Consider the following 20655-nt stretch of genomic DNA (forward strand, 5'->3'; position numbering starts at 1 on the left):
GAATATGTCTGGGTTGTTACCTCTCTCATATTGGAGAAACGCTGTTTTGGGCACTGAGGTATTAGCTGCAGCAGGAAAGTGCGTGCTTCCGTTATCAGCTGTACAGGGCTACCCTAGAACAGAGAGGCAGTCGGGGGTCAGGCAGCTCACCTGCTGTTCCTAAGGAATAAACAGCCGCCTCACAGGCTGGGGGCCTTACTTGGAGCTTTAAGCATTTGCTGGCCTGAGGTAACACAGTCCTGGTTTCCCCATCCACAAAGAGCTGCATCAGCTTCAGGTACATGTCGACAGCGACATGCAGGAAAGCCTCTTCCTTGATGATGGCGTCTTCACTGAAGTAGGAGAGAAGACTGCAGGTAAAGGCAAAATGAGAAAGGACTTGAAGCTACGAGAGGTAAGTAGCAGTTAGCACAGACTATAGACTTATTTGTTGATCAGAGTGACAAGTGACTTTTGCTTTTTCTTTGACCACACCAGGCACCCAGGCTGGGCTTACTCACCAACCAGCAGGTAGTTACCTGTAGAAGGCAAATGGTAGCAGCCTGGTGTGCTGATCTGGGGCCAAGCGGAGGAGGTGCCCCAGCTCGGCATCTGCAAAATGGAGGTGTTCAGTCAGTTCTCTAGTGCTGTGGGATGACTCCAGGAGGTCATATGCTCTGTAGTCGTGTCTGTCTAGCTGTCGTGACATCCAGGGGCTTATGACCTATGCTGAGGACACCTGTTAGAACTACTGGGAAAGAGGGTCTTTTTTCCCTTGGTTTGGGAAAATGGGGGTGATATGCTCATACAGGAGAACAGAGACGGGGTTGAACAAGTACCCTCCAACTGCTCCCCCTACAATGTGCCTATGGGTAGACCATTCCAAACCAGCAACATTGTGGACCTTTGAGTGTCCCAATTGACTCTTTTGCTTTAAATAAGTTGTGTCCTGAATTAATACCCCAAATGAGGTAAGGTTTATAAACTCAGTAAAGTTGACCCCAAGTTTGAAAGCTGCTTCTGTCTCATCTTGGGTAGAGCAAGCTCTCCCATGCTGTTCAAGGGACACACGGCTTCTCACCCGTCTCTGTCAACTGGAAGAGTACCAGCCAGGAAACCTTCCTTCTCCCCAAGCACACGAGGACCTCGGCACAGATGTCCATGGCTTTCAGATACTCAGCAGTGTCCTGCGAGCCACAGGAGAGCTAATTTAGTGCAGGGTGGGCAAAGCTGGTTCCCAAGAGCTGCCGTGCTCATGTGGATTCGGGGTTCAAACCTCACCATTTTACCCTCCAAAGTCTAAACCTGGTGACAACCTAAGCAGAGGCATGCCCTGGGCTTTCTAGATGGAAATATGTCATTGGAGCAAGACATCAAAAGACCAAACAAGAACAGCCTGAAAAGCCCAGAGGTAGGAACTGAAGTCTGAGTGGGCCTGGAACTTATTACCTTGTGCTCCTGCCTAGCCCAGGTTTGAGGGGAAAATGCATCCTCAGCTAAAAGGTGTGACTTACCTGGTGGGTCAGGTAGGACGAGAGTAGGCTCATCAAGGAAAAGAAGAGGAGGAAGATGAGCAGCTAGGAGGAAAAGAGGCAGCACATTAAAGTCACATCCTGACATTAGGCTAAGTGAGACCCTGGCTACAGCTTAATGCCTGGAAGTGGCTCTCAGGAAGGGGAAAATTCTAATTCACTGTTTTCAAAGTGGTCTTATTGTGAAGTCCAGACTAGCCTCAAATTTGCCTCAAATTTGCCTCAAATTCATTCCGACAGTCTTCCTGTCTCAGCCTTCCAAGTGCTGTGATTGCTAGTATGAACCTCCATTCCAGGCTTTCTATTGTTTACAAGCTTACATCAGAATAAATTATGGCTTATATGGTCACTTAAAACAATTTTTACTACATTTATTTTATGTGTGTATGCATGCAGAAGCCAGTTCTTCCTACCATAGGTCTCTGAAGCCATTAATATTACCTCTGTCTCTCTCTCTGTCGACAGGGTTTCTCTGTAGTTGGAGCCTGTCGTGGAACTAGCTCTTGTAGACTAGGATGGCCTTGAACTCAGAGGCCTGCCTCTGCCTCCCAAGTGCTGGGGTTAAAGGTGTTCGCCACCATTGCCCAGCAACATTACTTCTAATAATTCAAAAGCAATAGAAAAATGGGCTTGGGAGAATCCTTCTAGGGTTTCTATATTATAGTGAAACATTCGGCTCTACTACTGATCTAGTTTAGTTAGGTTGGCATATAAATCATGAGTCAGCAGAGGTCCTGCGTTTAGGAGTGAAGGGGTGTACAACATGGCTTACTTCCCAGCTTCCTCCTTAGATGCTGGTTCCTGTTTTCTCATATTCCCCAACAAATCTTGTCCTACACATGCCTGAGTTTCCTTAGAGGGCACTAGGTAGTTAGGGCTCGCTCTCGAGGGCTCAGTGCCCAAGTCCTGCCTGTCCCTTCACTTAGAAGTTGGAGCAATTCCTCCTTGTACTTGTGCAGAGCATAGCTCCAGCCAGTTGTCACCGGGTGCCTCTGAGTTGCACTCTTGTAAGTGCCCTGCAGTACAAGCCACCGTTGTGTCAATGGGTATCTGGGAGGTGCAGATGCTGGCTGGTGAAGTGCAGGCACAAACACTTCCAAAAAGAAATGTACAGCACTCTACCAATAAACTTGAGACACTTACTGAAAACAAACTCAGCTGTTAGTTTGACTCTGAAATAGTGACAGCTCCAAACTTCATGTTTTTCTTGGAAAAGGAAAGCCAATGGGCATACCTCACTTAGAGAAGTGATGAAAAGTAAGCTCAGTAGAAGAAAGGTATCAAATTCTGTGTCTCACCTCCTTCCTCTCGCAGTCTAGCCTTTTCAGATGCACCCTGACATTTTCTGTCCTAACTTCTCTAGTTGCAAAGTGCAGAGCAGCAGCTGAGATCCAGGCCGGGCTGGGTGCGGGGGAAGCTGAACCAGAGAGGAGACTGACACACACAAAGAAACATCACTGCAGAGGTTGAAATCGTATTCACCTAATTGTCATGCTGCTGGCCACAAAATAGCTTTGTGTTTAACAAAAGGGACTTTCCTTTCAAACATGATGCAGGGGGCCCCAGAGTCACCACAAATACAATTTGTGTCAAGTGTCTGTCTCCTCAGGGAGGATCTGGTAGGTTGAGGCCAGCCTTGTTCATAAGGCAGGTGATACACAACATTCGGAGGGGAAACCGACTTAGTCCTGTCCACCTAATAATGAGGTGCAGGGGTCTAAGAGCTTTGAAGGAAGAGGCATAGTACTACCGGTCTCTCAGTATTGGTTGTCCATGTAGGCCTCTGACTGGGCTAGCCCATCGAAGTCTACTTTATGATTAGTGTGATACCTTACTTTCCATCAGGGTGAGTTTGGCAGATGTACTCATGCCGTACAGTGAAGGAGTTAAAGGGATAATTTGATCTCTGTAGAGTCAGGGTTGATAGCAAGACCTGTGTTAACTTGTTTGCTGAACAAGTTGTGGAGTACTCCCAACAGAGGCAGCACGGATTCAAAACCAGCTACCAGGAGGAAGTTCTTGATAAAGATTAATGTCTTGCTGCAGCCCTCTAAGAACTCCCGAGATGCCGCAGGGAGCTTGATGGTCTTCATGAGGACAGGCCAGCCAGGGCTGCTAGAAATCTGACTCTCAGGTGATCTGCTTCTACCTTATCCTGTTCCCCCAATGCTGCCTGCCTTGACCCTCTGGGGCACTCTGTGCCAAATAAACAGAACAGGATCCAGGCCAGGATGTAGAAAGCTGAGCTAGGAGACCCAATGAAAGCGGCTTTCTCAGGCAGGCCAGTCAGCTCAGCCTGCTGCTCCCCTTGAGACTGCCTCTGCTTACCTGCTAGCAAACTCCCGGGCCTCCTGTAGTCTCTGCAGCTCCCGCGGCAGTGTGCCCTGATAACATTTCTTCCACCGATTACACAGCACTGGTTCCAGGCTTGACCACCACAGCTGTGGCAAGTGAAGGGTCACCAAGAAACAGAAGTTGTCATAAGAGAGAGATGCTGCCAACACCCAGGCATCTAATTGCCAGTCAGCTAGGAGCTCCAAAGAGCTCCGCAGAGCTCGTGCTGTCTGGTTGAATAATTTCTTTTTTTGGGGGGGGGGGGGGGGGTGTTTGGTTTTTATAGACAGGGTTTCCCTATGTAGCCCTGGCTGTCCTGGAACTCAGACTATGTAGACCGGGCTGAATTAGAACTCAAGAGATCTACCTGTCTCTGCCTCCTGAATGCTGGGATTAAAGGCATGAGCTACCACTGCCCGGCTTAAATATATTTTAATATGTATGAACATTTTCCCTGCATGTATGTCTGTGTATCACATATTGACACAAGCTTTGTGCCTGCAGAGGTCAGAAGCTGTTAGACTCCCTGGTATATGAATGTAGGTGCTGGAATCAAGTCTGGATCCTCTGGAAGGGCAGACGGTGCTTTTAACTGCTGAGTCGTTGCTCCAGCCCTTCTAGGCACTTCATTTCTCAAACATCTTGTGAATCCTAACAACCAGGAAGGGATACTGAACCCTGGAAATCCCAACTCTTGGAAATCTAACAAGACAAGGGAGTGTGCGGAGTCTCAATAGGAAAGGTGCTTGGTGCAAATCTGATGACCTGAGTTCAGTCCTAGGCTGCTGTACAGTGGGAAGGAAGGACTGACCCCACAGTTGCTCTCTGATACAGAGATTGGTGTGGGGGAAGGAGATAAAGAAATGCAATTTTAAAAATCCAACACACAGACCTACCAGGGCTGAGGTCAGAATAATGGGACATTTGCTCTGGCACTCTGTCAGGGTTGAGTTGGCCACCAATGCTGGGTCTTCACTTCGAAAACACACATTAAGGAGCCCCTGTAGCGAGAACACACGGAAACTCAGCAGTTTGCTAACCTAGGTGCCCATGGGAACGCTAGCCCTGAAGGAACCACCTAGGCAACCAGAGTTCCTTCACATAAGAGGATTACCCTGAAGAAGTGCATGGTAATATCATGGGTCAGGACACTGCCGTGGCAACAGGAGTTTCTCTGTAAAACAGTTCAAAGTCAGCATAAAACCAACACAGAGGTAGAAAAGCCAGCCCAGAGCGTTTTCACATACCAACTCAGAGTTGACCAGGCTAAAGAACTCCTCACAGTTGGGGGACACAGGTTGTCTGGTCTGGGGGCTGCCCATAAGAACTGATGGAGGCAGGCGGAGGAGAAGCCTTGGGAAGAAGGGGGTACATCACGGTGAAGACAGACAACAAAGAAAAGTGCCCTTTTCCTGGCTCAAACTGTCGCACAGAACTTTCCAGATGGAGTGATGCTATCTGCACCACAGCCCTGGTCTCCAGCTCCCATTGTCCTGCCCTGAAGTGTTCTACATACAAAGCTGTCTTTGTCCCCAGCATTTAATTCCTGCTTAGTCACTGCAGATACCCCAAATATGCTTCAAAAAATATAAATAAAAAAAATCAACAACCATGTGATGGATGCAATCCTTTTTTTTTTTTCTTTCTGGTTTTTCAAGACAGGGTTTCTCTGTAGCTTTGGAGCCTGTCCTGGATCTAGCTCTTGTAGACCAGGCTGACCTTGAACTCACAGAGACCCGCCTGCCCTGCCTCCCGAGTGCTGGGATTAAAGGCTTGCGCCACCACCGCTGGCTGGATGCAATCCTTAACTGGAGGATTCAACTATAAAGAAATGCACTTTAAAAATGTGCATTTAAAACAGCAACAACGAAATGTTCTTTATAGTACACCCTTTTAGCAGAGGGATTCTAGAGTCTGAGGAGAAAGACTGGAGTCCAAAGCACCTTTTACACTGTCACACCTGTTCCCACGGGAGCCACCGAGATGCTCAAACCTTTGCAAGCTTGGGGTAGACATAATACAAGCAATGAGCAGAGGAAGCTAAAGATAGACACTGGCCCATGAGAGAGCCTGCGATGTCTGTTACCGTTTGCATATGAGCAGCTCTCGCTGTCTCCTAAGGCTAGTAGCCGTGCTGTGCTCCTTTGCCAGAGCGTGGAGCCGTCTTCTGAATAGGCGGAAGAGAATGTGACTCTGAGAAGCTGAACAGCCATAAGAGGCAGAAGGGCCTTGATCCAACTCCAGGTCCACAGCCATCTCCTGGAAAAGAGACCCAGGACACACTCCATCCTTTATCTTTGATGTCCCCAAACATGAATCAGGGCAGAAGAGTTCTCAGGGCTCACTTAGTTGGGGAACTCTGAGAGGTGAGCTTGGGAGGGTTATCTCCACAGGAATGGGGAGTGAGGAGGGACGAGAACACAAGCTTCCCCATGTGGAGACCACTTTTGGTCAGATCTGGACGCTCAACAACTGGGAGACAAAGCCAAGAAGACTACACATTCAGGGCCTGCCTGGCTGAGAGCACTTGCCTAGGGTGTACAAGACCCATACTACAGAAACAAGACAGTTTTTAAATTGCAAAAATAAAGAGGGCAAGGAATACCAATCACACCTCGCACAGATTTACCTGTGGCTGGCACTCTGCCCCTCTGTTACTTTCTGCTGTGTGGACAGACAGACATGCAGGAATGAGCTGAAGGTGGATTTGTTTTGCCCTCCCAGCCCTTTGTATGCATTAAGGCGGGAGTCAGCAGTTTCTCGTGGTCCATTACCACCCTACTAGCACAGCAGGGCTGTACTCCTGTCTGCTCCCAGTGTAGAATCCAGGCTAGTGTCAGGTCAACATTTGCTGTCAGAGCTGAGGCCCCTGTATTCTCAAACATTTCCAAATACTTTTCTTTAAAAACATATTTTTCAAGAGAATAAATTTGACTTTCTTAAGTACCAAAGGATGATCCATGTGCCCCAAATAAATGTGAATTCTACTTTGGGCCTATACTTGGATCTTGTACATTATTCTTTTAAAAACAAGATGGGCTTTGAGGTCTCTCCTATTCAGTGTCCTGTTGCCTTCAGATAAAGATACAGGACTCTCAGCTCCTTCTCCAGCACCATGTCAGCTTGCATGCCACCATGTCCTACCATGATGACAATGGACTATAAACCTCTGAACTGTAAGCCAGCCCCAGTTAAATGCTTTCCTTTGTAAGAGTTGCTGTGGTTATGTGTTTCTTCAGAGCCATGGCAACTGTAACTCAGACAGCTCCCAAGGGCAGTCAGGCCTGCAGGATTTGGAGGCAGACATGAACTGGGAGGCACACTGTGTGGAACATCAGTACAACGCTGCTGCAGTCTCCCACTCATCCTGGGACCCACGGAAACCCCATGTGCTCTTTTCCTTGGCCAAATGGGAGCTTGTTAGGGTCACTTCTCAGAGCCTGCGGTTCTGCTGAAGAAGCAGAAGGTTGTGCAGTGACAGCTGTTTTGCTATCTAAGTTGGTATGTCCCAAAGCCTGGAGACAGTTTTGGCACCACAGCTGTGTGCCTGGGATTTGGTATGTCCCAAAGCCTGGAAACAGTTTTGGCATTGCAGCTGTGTACCTGGGTTTTGTGGTGCTCACCTGTGGACTAAATTCAGCGTACACTGTTGCTCTAGGTCTTAGCCATGGTGTGGATAACGCAAGTTTCCACTCTGTCCTGTTGCGTTAGTCACCATTATGCAAATTGGTCATACTTACCGTAGCTGAGAACAGGTTTGCTGCAGCAAACACACTGAGCCCTGTTGTCTTCTAACTCACCTGTAGCCTGGAAAGAATATCCTCATTTCCTGTGCGGCCACCAAGAACCAAATCAGAGTCCGGTGAGTGATTATAACTCCTTGAACTGAAAACAAAACAAAAGCCTGCTCAGGACTGCCTGGGGGTCCTCACTGTGATGCTCATTCCCCGACCTACCCCTACACCGGGGCATCCATACATAAATGATGGTACCGCACACAACTGCTCAGGACTGCCTGGCGGTCCTCACTGTGATGCTCATTCCCCGTCCTGCCCCCACACTGGGGAGTCTGCACATAACTGACAACATGAAACAATCTAAAAAAAAAACTCAACAAACTCAAAGCAATAGCAGTGAAAAATAGCAAGTACAAAGAATGGCAGGGACATGCATAGAATTCCAGCGCTCACAGAGGCAGAGACAGGTGGATCTCTGTGAGTTTGAGGCCAACCTGGTCTGCAGAGCGAGTGGCTGAACAGGCTCCAAAGTTACACAGAGAAATCCTGTCTACAGAAACACACATACAGACACATACACAAACAAACAAACAAACAAAAAAACAAACAAACAAAAAGAAGAGGCAAAGGGAGGCAGATCTATGAGTTTGAGGCCAGTCTGGTCTAAAGAGTGAGTTCCTGAACAGCCAGGGCTGTTACACAGAGAAACCCTGTCTCTAAAAAACAAAAATAAAAGAATCTCTACAGCAAATAGTTGAGTTTGTTGAATCAATGTGGAGAACTCAGTTATATATCTATACATTATCCGTGAATAACTTAAAAAATAAGGCAATAATTTTACTTACAGTCACATTGAAAAGAATAAAATACCAAGGCAGGTGGATCTCTGGGAGTTCAAGATCAGCCTGGACTACATACCAACTTCCAGGACAGACAGAGCTACTGAGTGAGACCCTGTCTCAAGACAGACAAACAAACAAAAATAAAATACTTAGTAATAGATTCAGCAAATATAAGATGTACCATGAAAACCTAAAGTACTGCTAAAAGAAGTTAAAACCTAAGCCAATGAAATGTCATCCTGTCACCAAGGACAGAAAGAGTACTGGTCAGATGGCATGATTACCCAAGCTGGTAGCGAGATCTAATGCAGTCCTATCAGGATCCCAGATGGTTCTGTAAAAATCGAAACACTGATTCAAAAATTCAAACGAAACCACAAAGGACCCAGAATAGCCAAAGCAATCTTTAAAAAGAGCAATGCTGGAAGATTCACACTTCCAAATTTCAAGACTCCAGTACAGAACAGCACACTGAGACAGCAGACAGAAGCAGGGACCAGAAATAAAGTCTTTTGAAGCAGCTAGCTGACCCTTGACAAGGACACCAAGGGCATCCCACGGGGAAAGTACAGTCTCCTCAACAAAGCTGTCCAGGAAAGGTAACCCCACCCCACACATGAAGTAAAAACCTGAGTGTAAGAGCTAAGAATAAAACAAATCAGACTTCACCAAATTTGATTTGTGTATTAGTGAACACTATCAAGAGGGGAAAAGACTTGAGGGGTCATGAGAAAACATGCACAAGTCATCTGTGTGCTGAGTGTCTACGGTACATAAAGAACTACAGCTCGATATGATAGCCCAGTTTAAAAGGGACTGGGGTGTACTCAGAGGCAAGGCACTTCCCTAGCCTGTGTGGGGCCCTGGGTTTGATCTCTAGTGGCACAAAAGATAGCTGGGGTGGGGGAGGGGCAGGGGAAGGATTCTAATAACTATTTCTCTAAATGATCCATGATCACATGAAAAAACAAAAAGCAGCAGGGCCGTGGTGGCGCACACCTTTAATCCCAGCACCCGGGAGGCAGAGGCAGGCGGATCTCTGTGAGTTCGAAACCAGCCTGGTCGACAGAGCGAGATCCAGGACTGACTCCATAGCTACAGAGAAACCCTGTCTCAAAAAACAAACAAAAAACAAACCAAACAAACAAAAAAACCCCAAAAAGCTCAAATAAAAACTACAGTGAAGCAGCCTTCATACGCTCAGCACGGCTACCACTGCGTCAGAAAGCAGCGGTGTGGTGATGGAGCAGGGGCTTCACATCCTCTCTACCACAGGCAGCTACACAATGGCAGAACCAGTTTGTGAAAACATTTTCAAAGAAAAAAACTTATTATCCCGCAAGTCCACTCCTATGCATATGCCCAAGAAGACAATAGCTCAGGGCTCCACAAAAACCTATACACAAATGTTTGTAGCAATGTTATTTACAATAGCCAAACAGAAGAAGCAACCCAAATGTCCACCAATAGGAGAATGGATTGAAAAGATGATATACATTGTTCAATGGCATTGTTCAGCCATGAGGAATAAATATTATTACATGGATGAACCTAGAAAACGTTTGCTCAGTGAAGTAAGTCAGGAACAGACCACATATGATTGTGTTTCTATGAAATGCCCAGAACAGGCAGTTCCACAGGCGGGAGGTAGACTGGGGGCTGCCGGGGTTGGAGAGCCTGGTACAGCATCTCTGTCTGCTGCACAGCTGCTCTCAGGAGCCGGGGGAATGATTTCCCCTTCACTCGGCTGTGCCTCACACAACACTCCAAGCCTCGGGAGGCTGAGGTGGGACTGAGTGCTACGTCTGTTGTCTACTGAATGAGACCGTGTCTCAAAGAACTTCCTGCAGTGCTGTGGTGCCGATGTATGAACACCGTGCAGATAACACACTGTCTATATGATCTGTGCTGACACATGAATACCGTGCAGACGACACACTGGTTTATGTGATCTGTGCTGTGGTGCTGACATATGAACACCATGCAGAAGACGGCACACTGTGAGCTTATACGAGTTGTATTGATTTGTGCTGTTACTAGCACAGAGCAGGAGGTTCTGAGGACTTTGTGGCTGACCTTTGGTAGAAGTCCATCAGCTCACTGACAAGGACTGTGAACGCCGCTTCCAGGTCTCCATCACAGCCTCCCAAAGCAGATGGTGCTGGCAAGAAGTGTTCATAGATTGCCCACTGGTGGAAGTCATGCCTGTAACGGTTGAACACCCAAGTCAATTCCGAGGAACATGTTATAACTAGGGGTTCTTAACACCCTGAGGTGGGATCCATAAGAACAGAAGCTGGGCGTGGTAGCACACGACTTTAGTCCCAGCACTTTGGGACTGCAATATAGCAGAAACAGGAGGATCTCTGAGTTTGAGGTCAGCCTGGTCTATAGAGTGAATACAGCTGGAAATATACACAGAGAAACCCTGTGTCAACACCCTCCCCCCTCTAAAAAAGAGGAGCTCCCAGTTCCGGTGACTGTGCAAAGTGGTACCAACATCAGCAGCCTGAGAACTCAGTGATGCGTAACTGTCTGCAAGGTAAGGGGACGGTGCTGTGGGGAAAGCCACTCTGAGGGGCAATGCAATGACCACAGCCTAGGCAGGAACCCAGTAATGGAGCAGGCAGCTACACTAGTGTGGACTGAGTCATCTGGTGGTCAGAACCACGGCCGCCTAACAGGGAAGACAGCAGAGAATCCAGACTGTGGACTGCAGGTTGGTGACCAGAGAGTGGTACTGCCTGTGCTGAAGGGAAGGGTCTCAAGGACATGGTGTCTGTGGTCCACTAAGAGGAAACAGCAAAATACAACGAGGTGTCCCACACCACAAAGAGCAGGTGAGGGAGACGGAGGGCCAGCACTTTGTCCATGTGGGCGAGATCTGCACGGAATCTACTCGAGTGTCTGGTGTGCGATTAACGCAGGAAGGACGGCAGGAAGGATTACCAGTGGAGTTTTTGCCTCGCACGTGTAAGGCCGTTGCTTCTCTCTCCAATCTCCAGCTGTGCAGAGGGCAGCTGAGGAGGAGGATCCCTAAAACACGTCTAAATACAGTCTCAAGGAGGATCCCTAAAACACGTCTAAATACAGTCTCGAGGTGACAGAAACCCCATGGGTTAAAAAGCGAGGTTGTAGAGGCTGGTGCAATGGCTCAGCTGTTGAGCACTGGCTCCTCCCGCAAAGGCCCGGATTCTTTCCTGGCACTGACAGGGCACACAGCAGCTAACATTCACCTGGAATTTCAGTTCCAAAGAATCTGCCACCTTCTTCTGGCCTCGGCAGACACCAGGCACATTCATGTACACCCATAAACATAAATAAGTCATTTTTTTAAAAATTGAGATTATATGAGGCCTCAAATAAACAAAAAGCCCAGTCATGATGTGCTCAGTTTCCGGTGCTCATCTCAAGGCTCTTCTTGGAGCCTGCTCTCCCATCTACCCCTCTTGACTCACAACAAGCAGCCTGCTCTACTGCCCCAATATGGTCGCTTGCTCTTACAGGGGCTCTCTTGTAGCCTCAGACCGTTCACCATGTCTACCTGTGGTTTTACCAAAGCACATGGGCCCTGGTGGGTGTAGGATCCCCGCAGACACCTTGTCTCTCATCTGTACAAAGGTGCTTTATAGACAGGCATGCCTGTCACTTTGTAACCCCAGGCTCTGGGACATTCTAGAAATGTCTGGCATGTGGTAGAAACTCAGAAATAACTGACTAAAGCTGTGCCCCAACATGCCCCAGTTAACTTGAACATCACACTTAAGATGGCTGTGTGAGCCAGATGGTGACGATGTCTCAGGCGCCAGCCCCCCTGAGCTCTTACCTTTCTGTGTCCGAGAGAATATCAACTTCAGGTTGGATTTCCAATTCCAGCTGCACCCAGTCTCTGTAAGTCAACTGAGAGGAACGTTCAGAGCAGGGAGGACGAAAGGCAAAGCTCACACTGCTTTATAAGCCTTTGTCATTGCAGCTCAGAACCAGACCTGTGCTCTGTGCTGCACGGACATGGAAGCGATGCACCGTGGGAACACACTGTGTATAAACTGTGAGTAGGAAACTGAGCTACTGAAACCAGCACGGCTTTGTTTGAGACGGGGTCTAACTCCATACCTAGGGCAGGTCTAGAGTTTACTACAGATGGCCACAGACTTGTGGCCGTCTTCCTGCTTCAATTCCCCAAGTGCTGAGATTACATGCATGGGTTTTCTAACTGGCATACTACCTACTTTTAATCAATTAACCTGTTCCTGGCTAAATTATTATGTGTAAAAACAGAAATTATTTTATAGGCCCAGGAGTTGGGGGAACAAACCTTGGTATAAACTGGGCATTTAATCTTAGCACTCAAGGCAGAGGCAGGTGGATTTCTGTGAGCTTGAGGCCAGGCTGGTGTACTACTACATAGGTCTATTACATGTTCCAGACCAGCCAGGGCTACATGAGACCCTGCCAAAAACAAAACAAAACAAAACAAAACAAAACAAAACAAAACAAAACAAAACAAACAGTTCCCCTACCCTTGTCAAACCTTGATGTACCAATCTGCTTCAAATATTCAAGGCATCTTCCACACCCCCAGACAGGGTTTCTCTGTATCCATGGCATCTTATATTTTTTTCTTATGAAAATTCTTAGAGAACTCTCGCATACCAGTGTGCCCTAATCTCAAAATCTCACTTTGCATAAAAAACCCACACACGACAGACCATCCTTCCACACATTCCCACTTTGACAAAGTTCAAACCAGGAAGCAAGACTGCAAATGTCCTAAGATATGACAGGGGCCTCTGAAGAGCTGATGACATGTTCCCAAGTCACTAGTGGGCTCCTGGCTACCTGCTGCTCACCTGTCCCCACACTGGTCTCAGCGCCACCACAAAACTGTGATAAAACGTTTTCCCTAAACTAGGCAAACTCATTAGGAAAGAAGAGACATGGTCTGTCCATGCGAATCGTGCCAGATTCCCGTGGACGGGTGAGAGGTAAAGGCGGCATGGAGACACCAAGGCCCCACGACAGAACTGCTGTGCACAGGGCATGCTGGGAGAAATCAAGCACAGCAAGGTCTTTTTGCAGTGTTCCTGACAGCTTCAGTCACTGCAGTGAAGGTTTCAAATCAACCAAGTACTGCTCTAGCCTTTCAGGAGACACAGAACCCTCTTACACACACGCCCAGAGACACAGGCTTCTTCCTCTCAGGAGACACAGAAGCCCCTTACAAACATGCCCAGAGATACAGGTTTCTTCGACTCCCCAACCCCAGCACACACTCACACACACGTACATAGATGCAGCCAGGACATGTGATGTGGTATAAGACATGGAGACCTACATAAAATTCCTTCTCCTTCAAGAGCTCTTGGAAGCTGCTCCATCTCCACAGAGAGAGGGAGGCACTCTGCCAGTCTGCAGGAGGAAGGTCAGAGGGTCTCCAGGAGAGGGACGCTGTGTGCTCCGGAGGACAAGGTGTTCTGGCCTCTGAGAACACTCTTAACACAATGAACTGAAACTGAAACAGACAGGGACAAGCGCACAGTGAGGACACAATCACAAGGACACACCCAGAGAACCCGCCGGGAGACCTGTCTGTCACCCTTTAGAGGACCCGAGTCAGTCCTGGCATGCCAGCGTTTCAGTGACCGGGGAGGAGGACATGGGGAGGCAAGGCTTGCGGGCTTCCTAGGTCCCAGCCTTTCTGGTGAAATCTGGGGTGGGTGTTTTGTTGAGAGGAGAGGCTCTTGGGTATACCTAGACCACATGTCCAAAGAGTGCTGGATCTATGTGCTGCCCTCCAGCAATGAGAGGCCTGGCGCCCCTAGTGTGGCCAGTACTCGTGTATTCATTAAAAACCACACCAGCTGGACCAGAGAAATGTCTCACCAGTGACACTTATGAATGAGGGCTACGGATAGGACTCTCAGCCCCTATTTAACAAGAACTTGGCTATTCAAGGGCCTAGCCTTTGCCCAAGAACATTCTGGGCCTCCAAATCTCCAGACAGGCCCTAGGATGAGGGTCCTCAAAGCATCGATGTAGTCTAGATTACACGGATGCGTCAGTTCTGATTTTATTTATCTGGGCAGGGCCTATAAGTATAGACTTTTCAAAAGCTTCCCTGATGACTTTTATTTATTTATTTATTTATTTATTTATTTATTTATTTATTTGGTTTTTTGGAGACAGGGTTTCTCTATGGTTTTGGAGCCTGTCCTGGAACTAGCTCTTGTAGACCAGGCTGGTCTCGAACTCACAGAGATCCGCCTGCCTCTGCCTCCCAAGTGCTGGGATTAAAGGCGTGCGCCACCACCACCCGGCTATTTATTTTTTTAAGATTTATTTATTATGTATACAACATTCTGCCTATATATGTATGTCCACACGCCAGAAGAGGGCACCAGATCTCATTACAGATGGTTGTGAGCCACCATGTGGTTGCTGGGAATCGAACTCAGGACCTCTGGAAGAGCAGCCAGTGCTCTTAACCACTGAGCCATCTCTCCAGCCCCCTCCTGCCTCCCCCATGACTTTTTATTATTTTATTTAGAGACTGGGTCTCATGAAGTCCAGGCTGGCTTCAACCCTATTACATAGCCAAGAATGACCCTGAATATTTGACCCTCAACTCCTTTTGATCTTCAGTTCCTGAGTGTCGGGTATGCCACATCGGGCTTTATATGGTGCTGGGGACCAAACTTAGGGCTTTTTCTTAGGCAAGTACTCGACTATCTGAACTACACCACCAGCCCTATTTCTTAGGATTTCATTATTATTATTATGTGTGTGTTTGCGCAAGTGCCCACAGAGGCCAGAAGTGTACACTGGATTCCTTGGAATTGGAGTTATAGAAGGCATTTGTAGGTGCTAGAATCCAACCGCCAGTCCTTATGGAGCGGTAAGTACTCTTAACCACTAGTCTATCTTTCCGACCCCCATTTATATATACACACATGCATTTATTGCTTGTGTATGTGTGGAAAAAGGCATGTGTGCAGGTCAGAGTTGGTTTTCTCCTTCCAACATACAGGTTTCAGGAACTGGACTCAGTTCTCCACACTTGGCAGCAAGCATCTTAATGCACTGAGTCATTAACTTGCCCGCCCTGCCCTGCCTTTTTATTATTATTATTATTATTATTATTATTATTATTATTATTATTTGGTTTTTCGAGACAGGGTTTCTCTGTGGCTTTGGAGCCTGTCCTGGAACTAGCTCTGTAGACCAGGCTGGTCTCGAACTCACAGAGATCCACCTGCCTCCGCCTCCCGAGTGCTTATTTAAAGGCATGCGCCACCATCGCCCGGCTTATTTTATTATTTTTTTTGAGACCAGATTTCTCTACGTAACCAAGATTGGCCTCACACTCACAATCTGGGGCTGGAGGGATGGCTTAGTGGTTAAGGTTGCTTGCTGTTTTTTTTTCTTTGTTTTTTGGGGAACAGGGTTTCTCTGTGTAGCCCTGGCTGTCCTGGAACTCACTCTGTAGACAGATTGTCCTCAAACTCAAGAGCTCCACCTGCCTCCGCCTCCCGAGTGCTGGGATTAAAGGCATGTGCCATTATGCACGGCTATTTCTGCACTATCCTAAGAACCAGAGTACAACGCCTAGCTCCCATGTTGGGTGCCTCACAACTGCCTGTAACTCCAGCTCAGGAAGTTCTGAAGCCCTCTTCTGGCCCAACCTGTGCTTCCCACCCTCACACAATTAAAAATAAATCTTGACAACAAATGAGTAACAACAACAACAAAAAACTTTCACAAATCCTCCTGCTTCAGTATCTCAATGATGTTTCCTCTTTTATCTCTAATATGAAGTCTACAGTCAAGATCTAATAGTTCATATACAAGAGGTGCTCATCAAAATTCTAGGATGTAGGGCACTTGCTTAGTACATGTGAGGCCCTAAGTTTGATCTCAGAACTAAAACAAACAAACAAACAAAACCCCAACCAGCCAGCCTAACAAGCCTCACAAAACAAAACCATACAGAGGGATAACTGTGTATTAAGGAAAAAACTTCTTTTTTATTAAAAAAATAAATAAATTCTTATCCTTTAACTTACCTGTGGTATAAACATCACTACCTATTCAAAGGAGTAGTAGCATGTACTTAATAGCTGTCATCTCAGCCCCAACTTCTCGCAGAAAGAGATGCAATAGCAGTATTCTGCATGAAAAGCCCCCCACCAAGTAGACAGCCAGGTTGCCCCAGAGACAGCCTGGTACATCGGGCACCCATGTTCCGAGATAAACACAAGGAAGCTGCAGAAGCCAGAAACCCTCAGATCAAAAAGCAGGAATCTGAAACACGTACCCTTTTGATCAGGCCTGGAGATAAACAGTTTTGCAGAGCAGCATGGGGCTGTGCCGAGAATTTGCACAAACAGTAAGAAATCGCTGCTGTACAGAATCTGTGAAGAAGGAAAAGGAAACTGACTTCAGTGTGTTCTAAACTTATACGACCTGAGCAACACTCCTTTCTTTCAAGAACGGGTGGACCACGGGGGTTTCAGGCTCAGTGTCTCCTGAGAGGGGAGATGCTGCCTCCAAATCTCACATCCACAATGAAGGCAGAGAAATGACAGACACACTCAGCACGTGAGCAGAGGCGCAGCCACTGCATCTGTGTGAAGAGCCATCCATACCAAGACACAGGAGGAACGAAGCACACACTGCCCGGCTCTGGCGCAGGCACCTCTAGCTCAGGGGAGCGTCCCTGGTGTTATCCTGTAAAAGAAGCTCATGAACTACAGAAGGAATACACCCCACTATGTGTGAGTACAGCCTCTGCCTCACACGTGACTCTGGCCACTAGGAGACATGGCCAGTTACAACACTGTGTGCAGAAGCAAAGATGACGTGGAACAGAGGATGCCTGACCTTGGGAAAAGGACTTTCTTGGGGGATCAGACAACTCTAGAATATGGCGGTTTTTTGTTGCCTTAGTTTATACAAACAGCTAGAGCTTAAAAGTGAGCAAAGACCAGGCCAGACAATAGTACTATGAACCTTAGGAATTTATCAATCTTTTTAGAATTAAGTTATTTCATGTGTATTGGTGTTTTGCTTGCACGCATGTCTGTGTGAGGATGTCGGATCCCCTGGAACTGAAATTACAGACACATGTGAGCTGCCATGTGGGTGCTGGAAATTGAACCCAGGTCCTCTGTTAGGGCAGCCAGTGTTCTCAATGGTCGAGTCATCTCTCCAGCCTTGGAATTTATAAATCTTGATTATCAAATAAACCTTATTCATCAAGCATATGTTACTTATCTAAATTTTCTAGATATTTAACTTGTGTTAATTTGTGTGGGAGGAGGCAGAGTTACCACGCTGTATGGTTCCACGGTGGCGGGGATTTTTCGCAAAGAATTAATTGGTTTAGAGAGGTTACCATTTTATACATTTTCATCCTTCAAAGCACACACACACAAACTTTCCCAAGATAGCCAAACAGCCTCCACCTTAGGAGAGCAAGGGTATCCTCTGCCAGGGATGGCGTAGCGATGTGGAAAGACGGTTACGGGAGTGTTAATATGTTAATACTAGTAACAACTTCTGACTTCAGCAGTGCCCTAGAGCACAAACAAGCATAAATACCTACTAAGTAAAACAAAAACCTAGAATATTATGGGATAACTTGTGGGTGACTAGTTTTGGCATTAGTCACTATCACTGACTACGCCCCATCCCCCGTCTCTCGTAATTTTTTTTAAATTTTTGGTAATTTTTTTCTTTTATGTGTGTGAATGGTTTGTTTGCAAAGATGGCTGTGCCCTACGCATGTGCAATGCCCACAGAGGCCAGAAGAGGGAGTCAGTCTCCAGAATTGGAGTTGGCAAAGGTTGTGATGCCATATGGGTGCTGGACTACAATCTGGATCCGCTACAAGAGCAGTCAACGTTCTTAACCACGGGACCATCTCTGGCCACATGGGCTCTCCTAATTGTATTTGCTGAATATTCGAAACTTTAAGAGGGGAAAACATCTGCTGAGGAACCCAGGAACGGCTTACTTCATGCAGAAGAGCAGAGATTCCCTTGTGCGGCAGGTGAGGAGGATGTTCAAAAACTCAGGGACACAAAGGCTGCCAGCAGGAGCAAGAACACCTGGATCCACCTCTGGAAGCATGGACCTGGACTCGCCCAGATGGACGGCAAGGGCAGCCAACCCCAGGACATGAGGGGCACCCAGGCTTGGGCCCTGAAATAGGGAAAAGGTTAACAATGGTCTGTTCCCTTGCTAGAAGGCTCAAAACTCACTGAGAGGCAGAAGCTAGCACCAGCCGAGGCTCACAGCAGCTTGAGAAGTGGCCTGCAGGATGCGGGTGCCTACCTGGTGGTAGAGCAGCTGGCAGAGCCGACTGAGCACTGCAGGGAAAATCACGTGTCCACAAAGGATCCGCACGAAAAGGACAGCCCAGGGGCTCTGCCTACAAGACAGAGAACAAGTCACTGTCTGGTCACAGCCCTGTACATTCCTTCCACGCCCGGTCTAGGCATGGAGGCCTTTGAAAGGGCCAGGGTTCTCCCAAACAGTGACCTGTATGTAACACAGACCATCAGTCTTCAATGCAGTCCCTACCCGACACAGCTCAGCCTAGCCATCCCCTCTTGGAACAGAGCTTGTCCTGCTCCGTCTCAGCGCCCTTACCTCTCCGGGGGCACAAAGCTAGAGGCTGCCATTAGGTTCTGACAGAAGGCTGTGAGCAGGAGATCCACAACCTAGGAAGGGATGCATCACTGTGAGGCTCTGGCCTCCTCCGCCTAGACTGACAGGAAGCTTGCCTGTATAGCAAGCACCATAATAAAGGCTGCACTGAATTTTTCACTTATTTTGTGTTGTGACTATGTGTGCACGGAGGCCAGAGGACAACTCTCGGGGGTAAGCCCTCCGCTACCATATCATGGGAAGCGGGGACCAAATTCAGGTTGTCGGGCTTGCATTGAGAAAGGAAGCTACAAGGGCAAGTTGGCACCAAATCACGGGACCGAAGCAGAATAAGTGGAGCACACAGCTGGAAACCGGAAAGCGCCTAGTGCGACGATAGGTAAGCCTTGATTGTAAAGGGCAAAGAGTAAATATTATGGGCTGTGGGAGTAAAACTAGCCTTTGCCACATGGGCTTCTTTAAAATAAAAAGGCAAGCTGGTGGAACACGCCTGTCATCCCCTCACTGGGGATGTGGAGACAGGGAGATCAGAATTCAAGTCCAGCCTCAGCAACAAAGTAAGATTAAGGCCAACTGGGCTACATGAGACCCTGTCTCAAACTTCTAAAAAAGTAAGAACATCTTTAGCCACAAACAGGCAAGGGAGTAAGGGGGGCTGATCAACTGTGGCAAAGCCAGTGACTGTGTGCTCAACTCTGACTGCATGCCTTTTATATAATCTAAGGGGCGGGGCCATGGCAGGGTCCTAAGGCCTCACAGACATACCGCCTGGTCCTGTCTCTCGAGTGTGGGGTTAAGCACGTTGAGCTGAATCTTTGATCTCCGAAGGCTGCCGTCATCGCTATTGTGACCCAAAGCAGCACTTAGTCTTTCAGAAATCACAGCCACCTGAGCAGACATAACTGCAAAGAGAGAAGCCAGTTCCATCAAGAGCAAGGCTGGGAAGAAACAACATGAAGAAGGGCTGGCAGGGCCTTGCAGGATGCTAGGTAGCACTGGCCATGAAGACACACCCTGTGGAGCCACCTCAGAACGGAAGGAGGAATGGCCACACTGCAGTAGCCATTGCCTCTCTAAGGTGTGACGCTTCTACCTGTCTAAGTCTCACAGACCAAAGACACCTAGAGTCACTGCAAAGGCCTCGGTGACTCACTCAAGCATGCAAACCTCTATTGCTTTGTCAGAGCCAACCTAACACCCATTTGTCCTTGACTGAAGCCCTGGAACTCTTCCTCCTGCTCCACAAATGGTCCACTCTGAGCTGATGTAGTGGTGAATGCCTAGAAACTCCAGCTCTTGGGAGTCTGAGGCAGGAAGACCATTTGAGCTCTGAGATTCGGCCAGCATGAACAAGGGAAGGTGCCAATGTGCAAATGCACACACAAAGCCATACACGGCACCACGTTTTACACGAGCAGCCTGGGAAGTTGTGCTTTGACATCTGTACACCCGGCCTGAAAGGCTGTGTCAAGAATCCACAGCCTTGGCAGAGCTGCGGCAATGCACAAGTTGGTTAATGCCTCTTTGTGAGGCTGTCTTAGCTTCTACAAAAACCAATGC

At 47.7% G+C, this 20655-nt stretch overlaps 1 protein-coding gene across 2 annotated transcripts in view; it reads right to left on the reverse strand.

Annotated features, from left to right (window-relative positions):
• Window positions 1-20655, reverse strand: part of Fanca (FA complementation group A) — a 53303-nt gene that overhangs the window by 325 nt on the left and 32323 nt on the right. The window contains exons 23-42 of one of the 2 annotated variants that reach the window (XM_050165133.1): window positions 19861-19997; window positions 19078-19148; window positions 18760-18856; window positions 18440-18627; window positions 16739-16835; window positions 13760-13936; window positions 12251-12324; window positions 10501-10629; window positions 7646-7730; window positions 5932-6104; window positions 5093-5198; window positions 4960-5019; window positions 4742-4846; window positions 3840-3952; window positions 2810-2945; window positions 1494-1556; window positions 1061-1166; window positions 519-591; window positions 200-350; window positions 21-113 (exon numbers count right to left, since the gene is read on the reverse strand). In XM_050165133.1, the coding sequence (XP_050021090.1) occupies window positions 21-113; window positions 200-350; window positions 519-591; window positions 1061-1166; window positions 1494-1556; window positions 2810-2945; window positions 3840-3952; window positions 4742-4846; window positions 4960-5019; window positions 5093-5198; window positions 5932-6104; window positions 7646-7730; window positions 10501-10629; window positions 12251-12324; window positions 13760-13936; window positions 16739-16835; window positions 18440-18627; window positions 18760-18856; window positions 19078-19148; window positions 19861-19997 (2234 nt within the window). The remainder of the gene's footprint in view (window positions 1-20; window positions 114-199; window positions 351-518; window positions 592-1060; window positions 1167-1493; window positions 1557-2809; window positions 2946-3839; window positions 3953-4741; window positions 4847-4959; window positions 5020-5092; window positions 5199-5931; window positions 6105-7645; window positions 7731-10500; window positions 10630-12250; window positions 12325-13759; window positions 13937-16738; window positions 16836-18439; window positions 18628-18759; window positions 18857-19077; window positions 19149-19860; window positions 19998-20655) is intronic. The other variant, XM_050165134.1, reaches the window with a different exon arrangement.

The sequence above is a fragment of the Alexandromys fortis genome, unplaced genomic scaffold (assembly GCF_014885135.2).
Source record: "Alexandromys fortis isolate MF-2015 unplaced genomic scaffold, M_Fortis_MF-2015_v1.1 scaffold_165, whole genome shotgun sequence".
In the NCBI taxonomy this organism is placed as follows: Eukaryota; Metazoa; Chordata; class Mammalia; order Rodentia; family Cricetidae; genus Alexandromys; species Alexandromys fortis.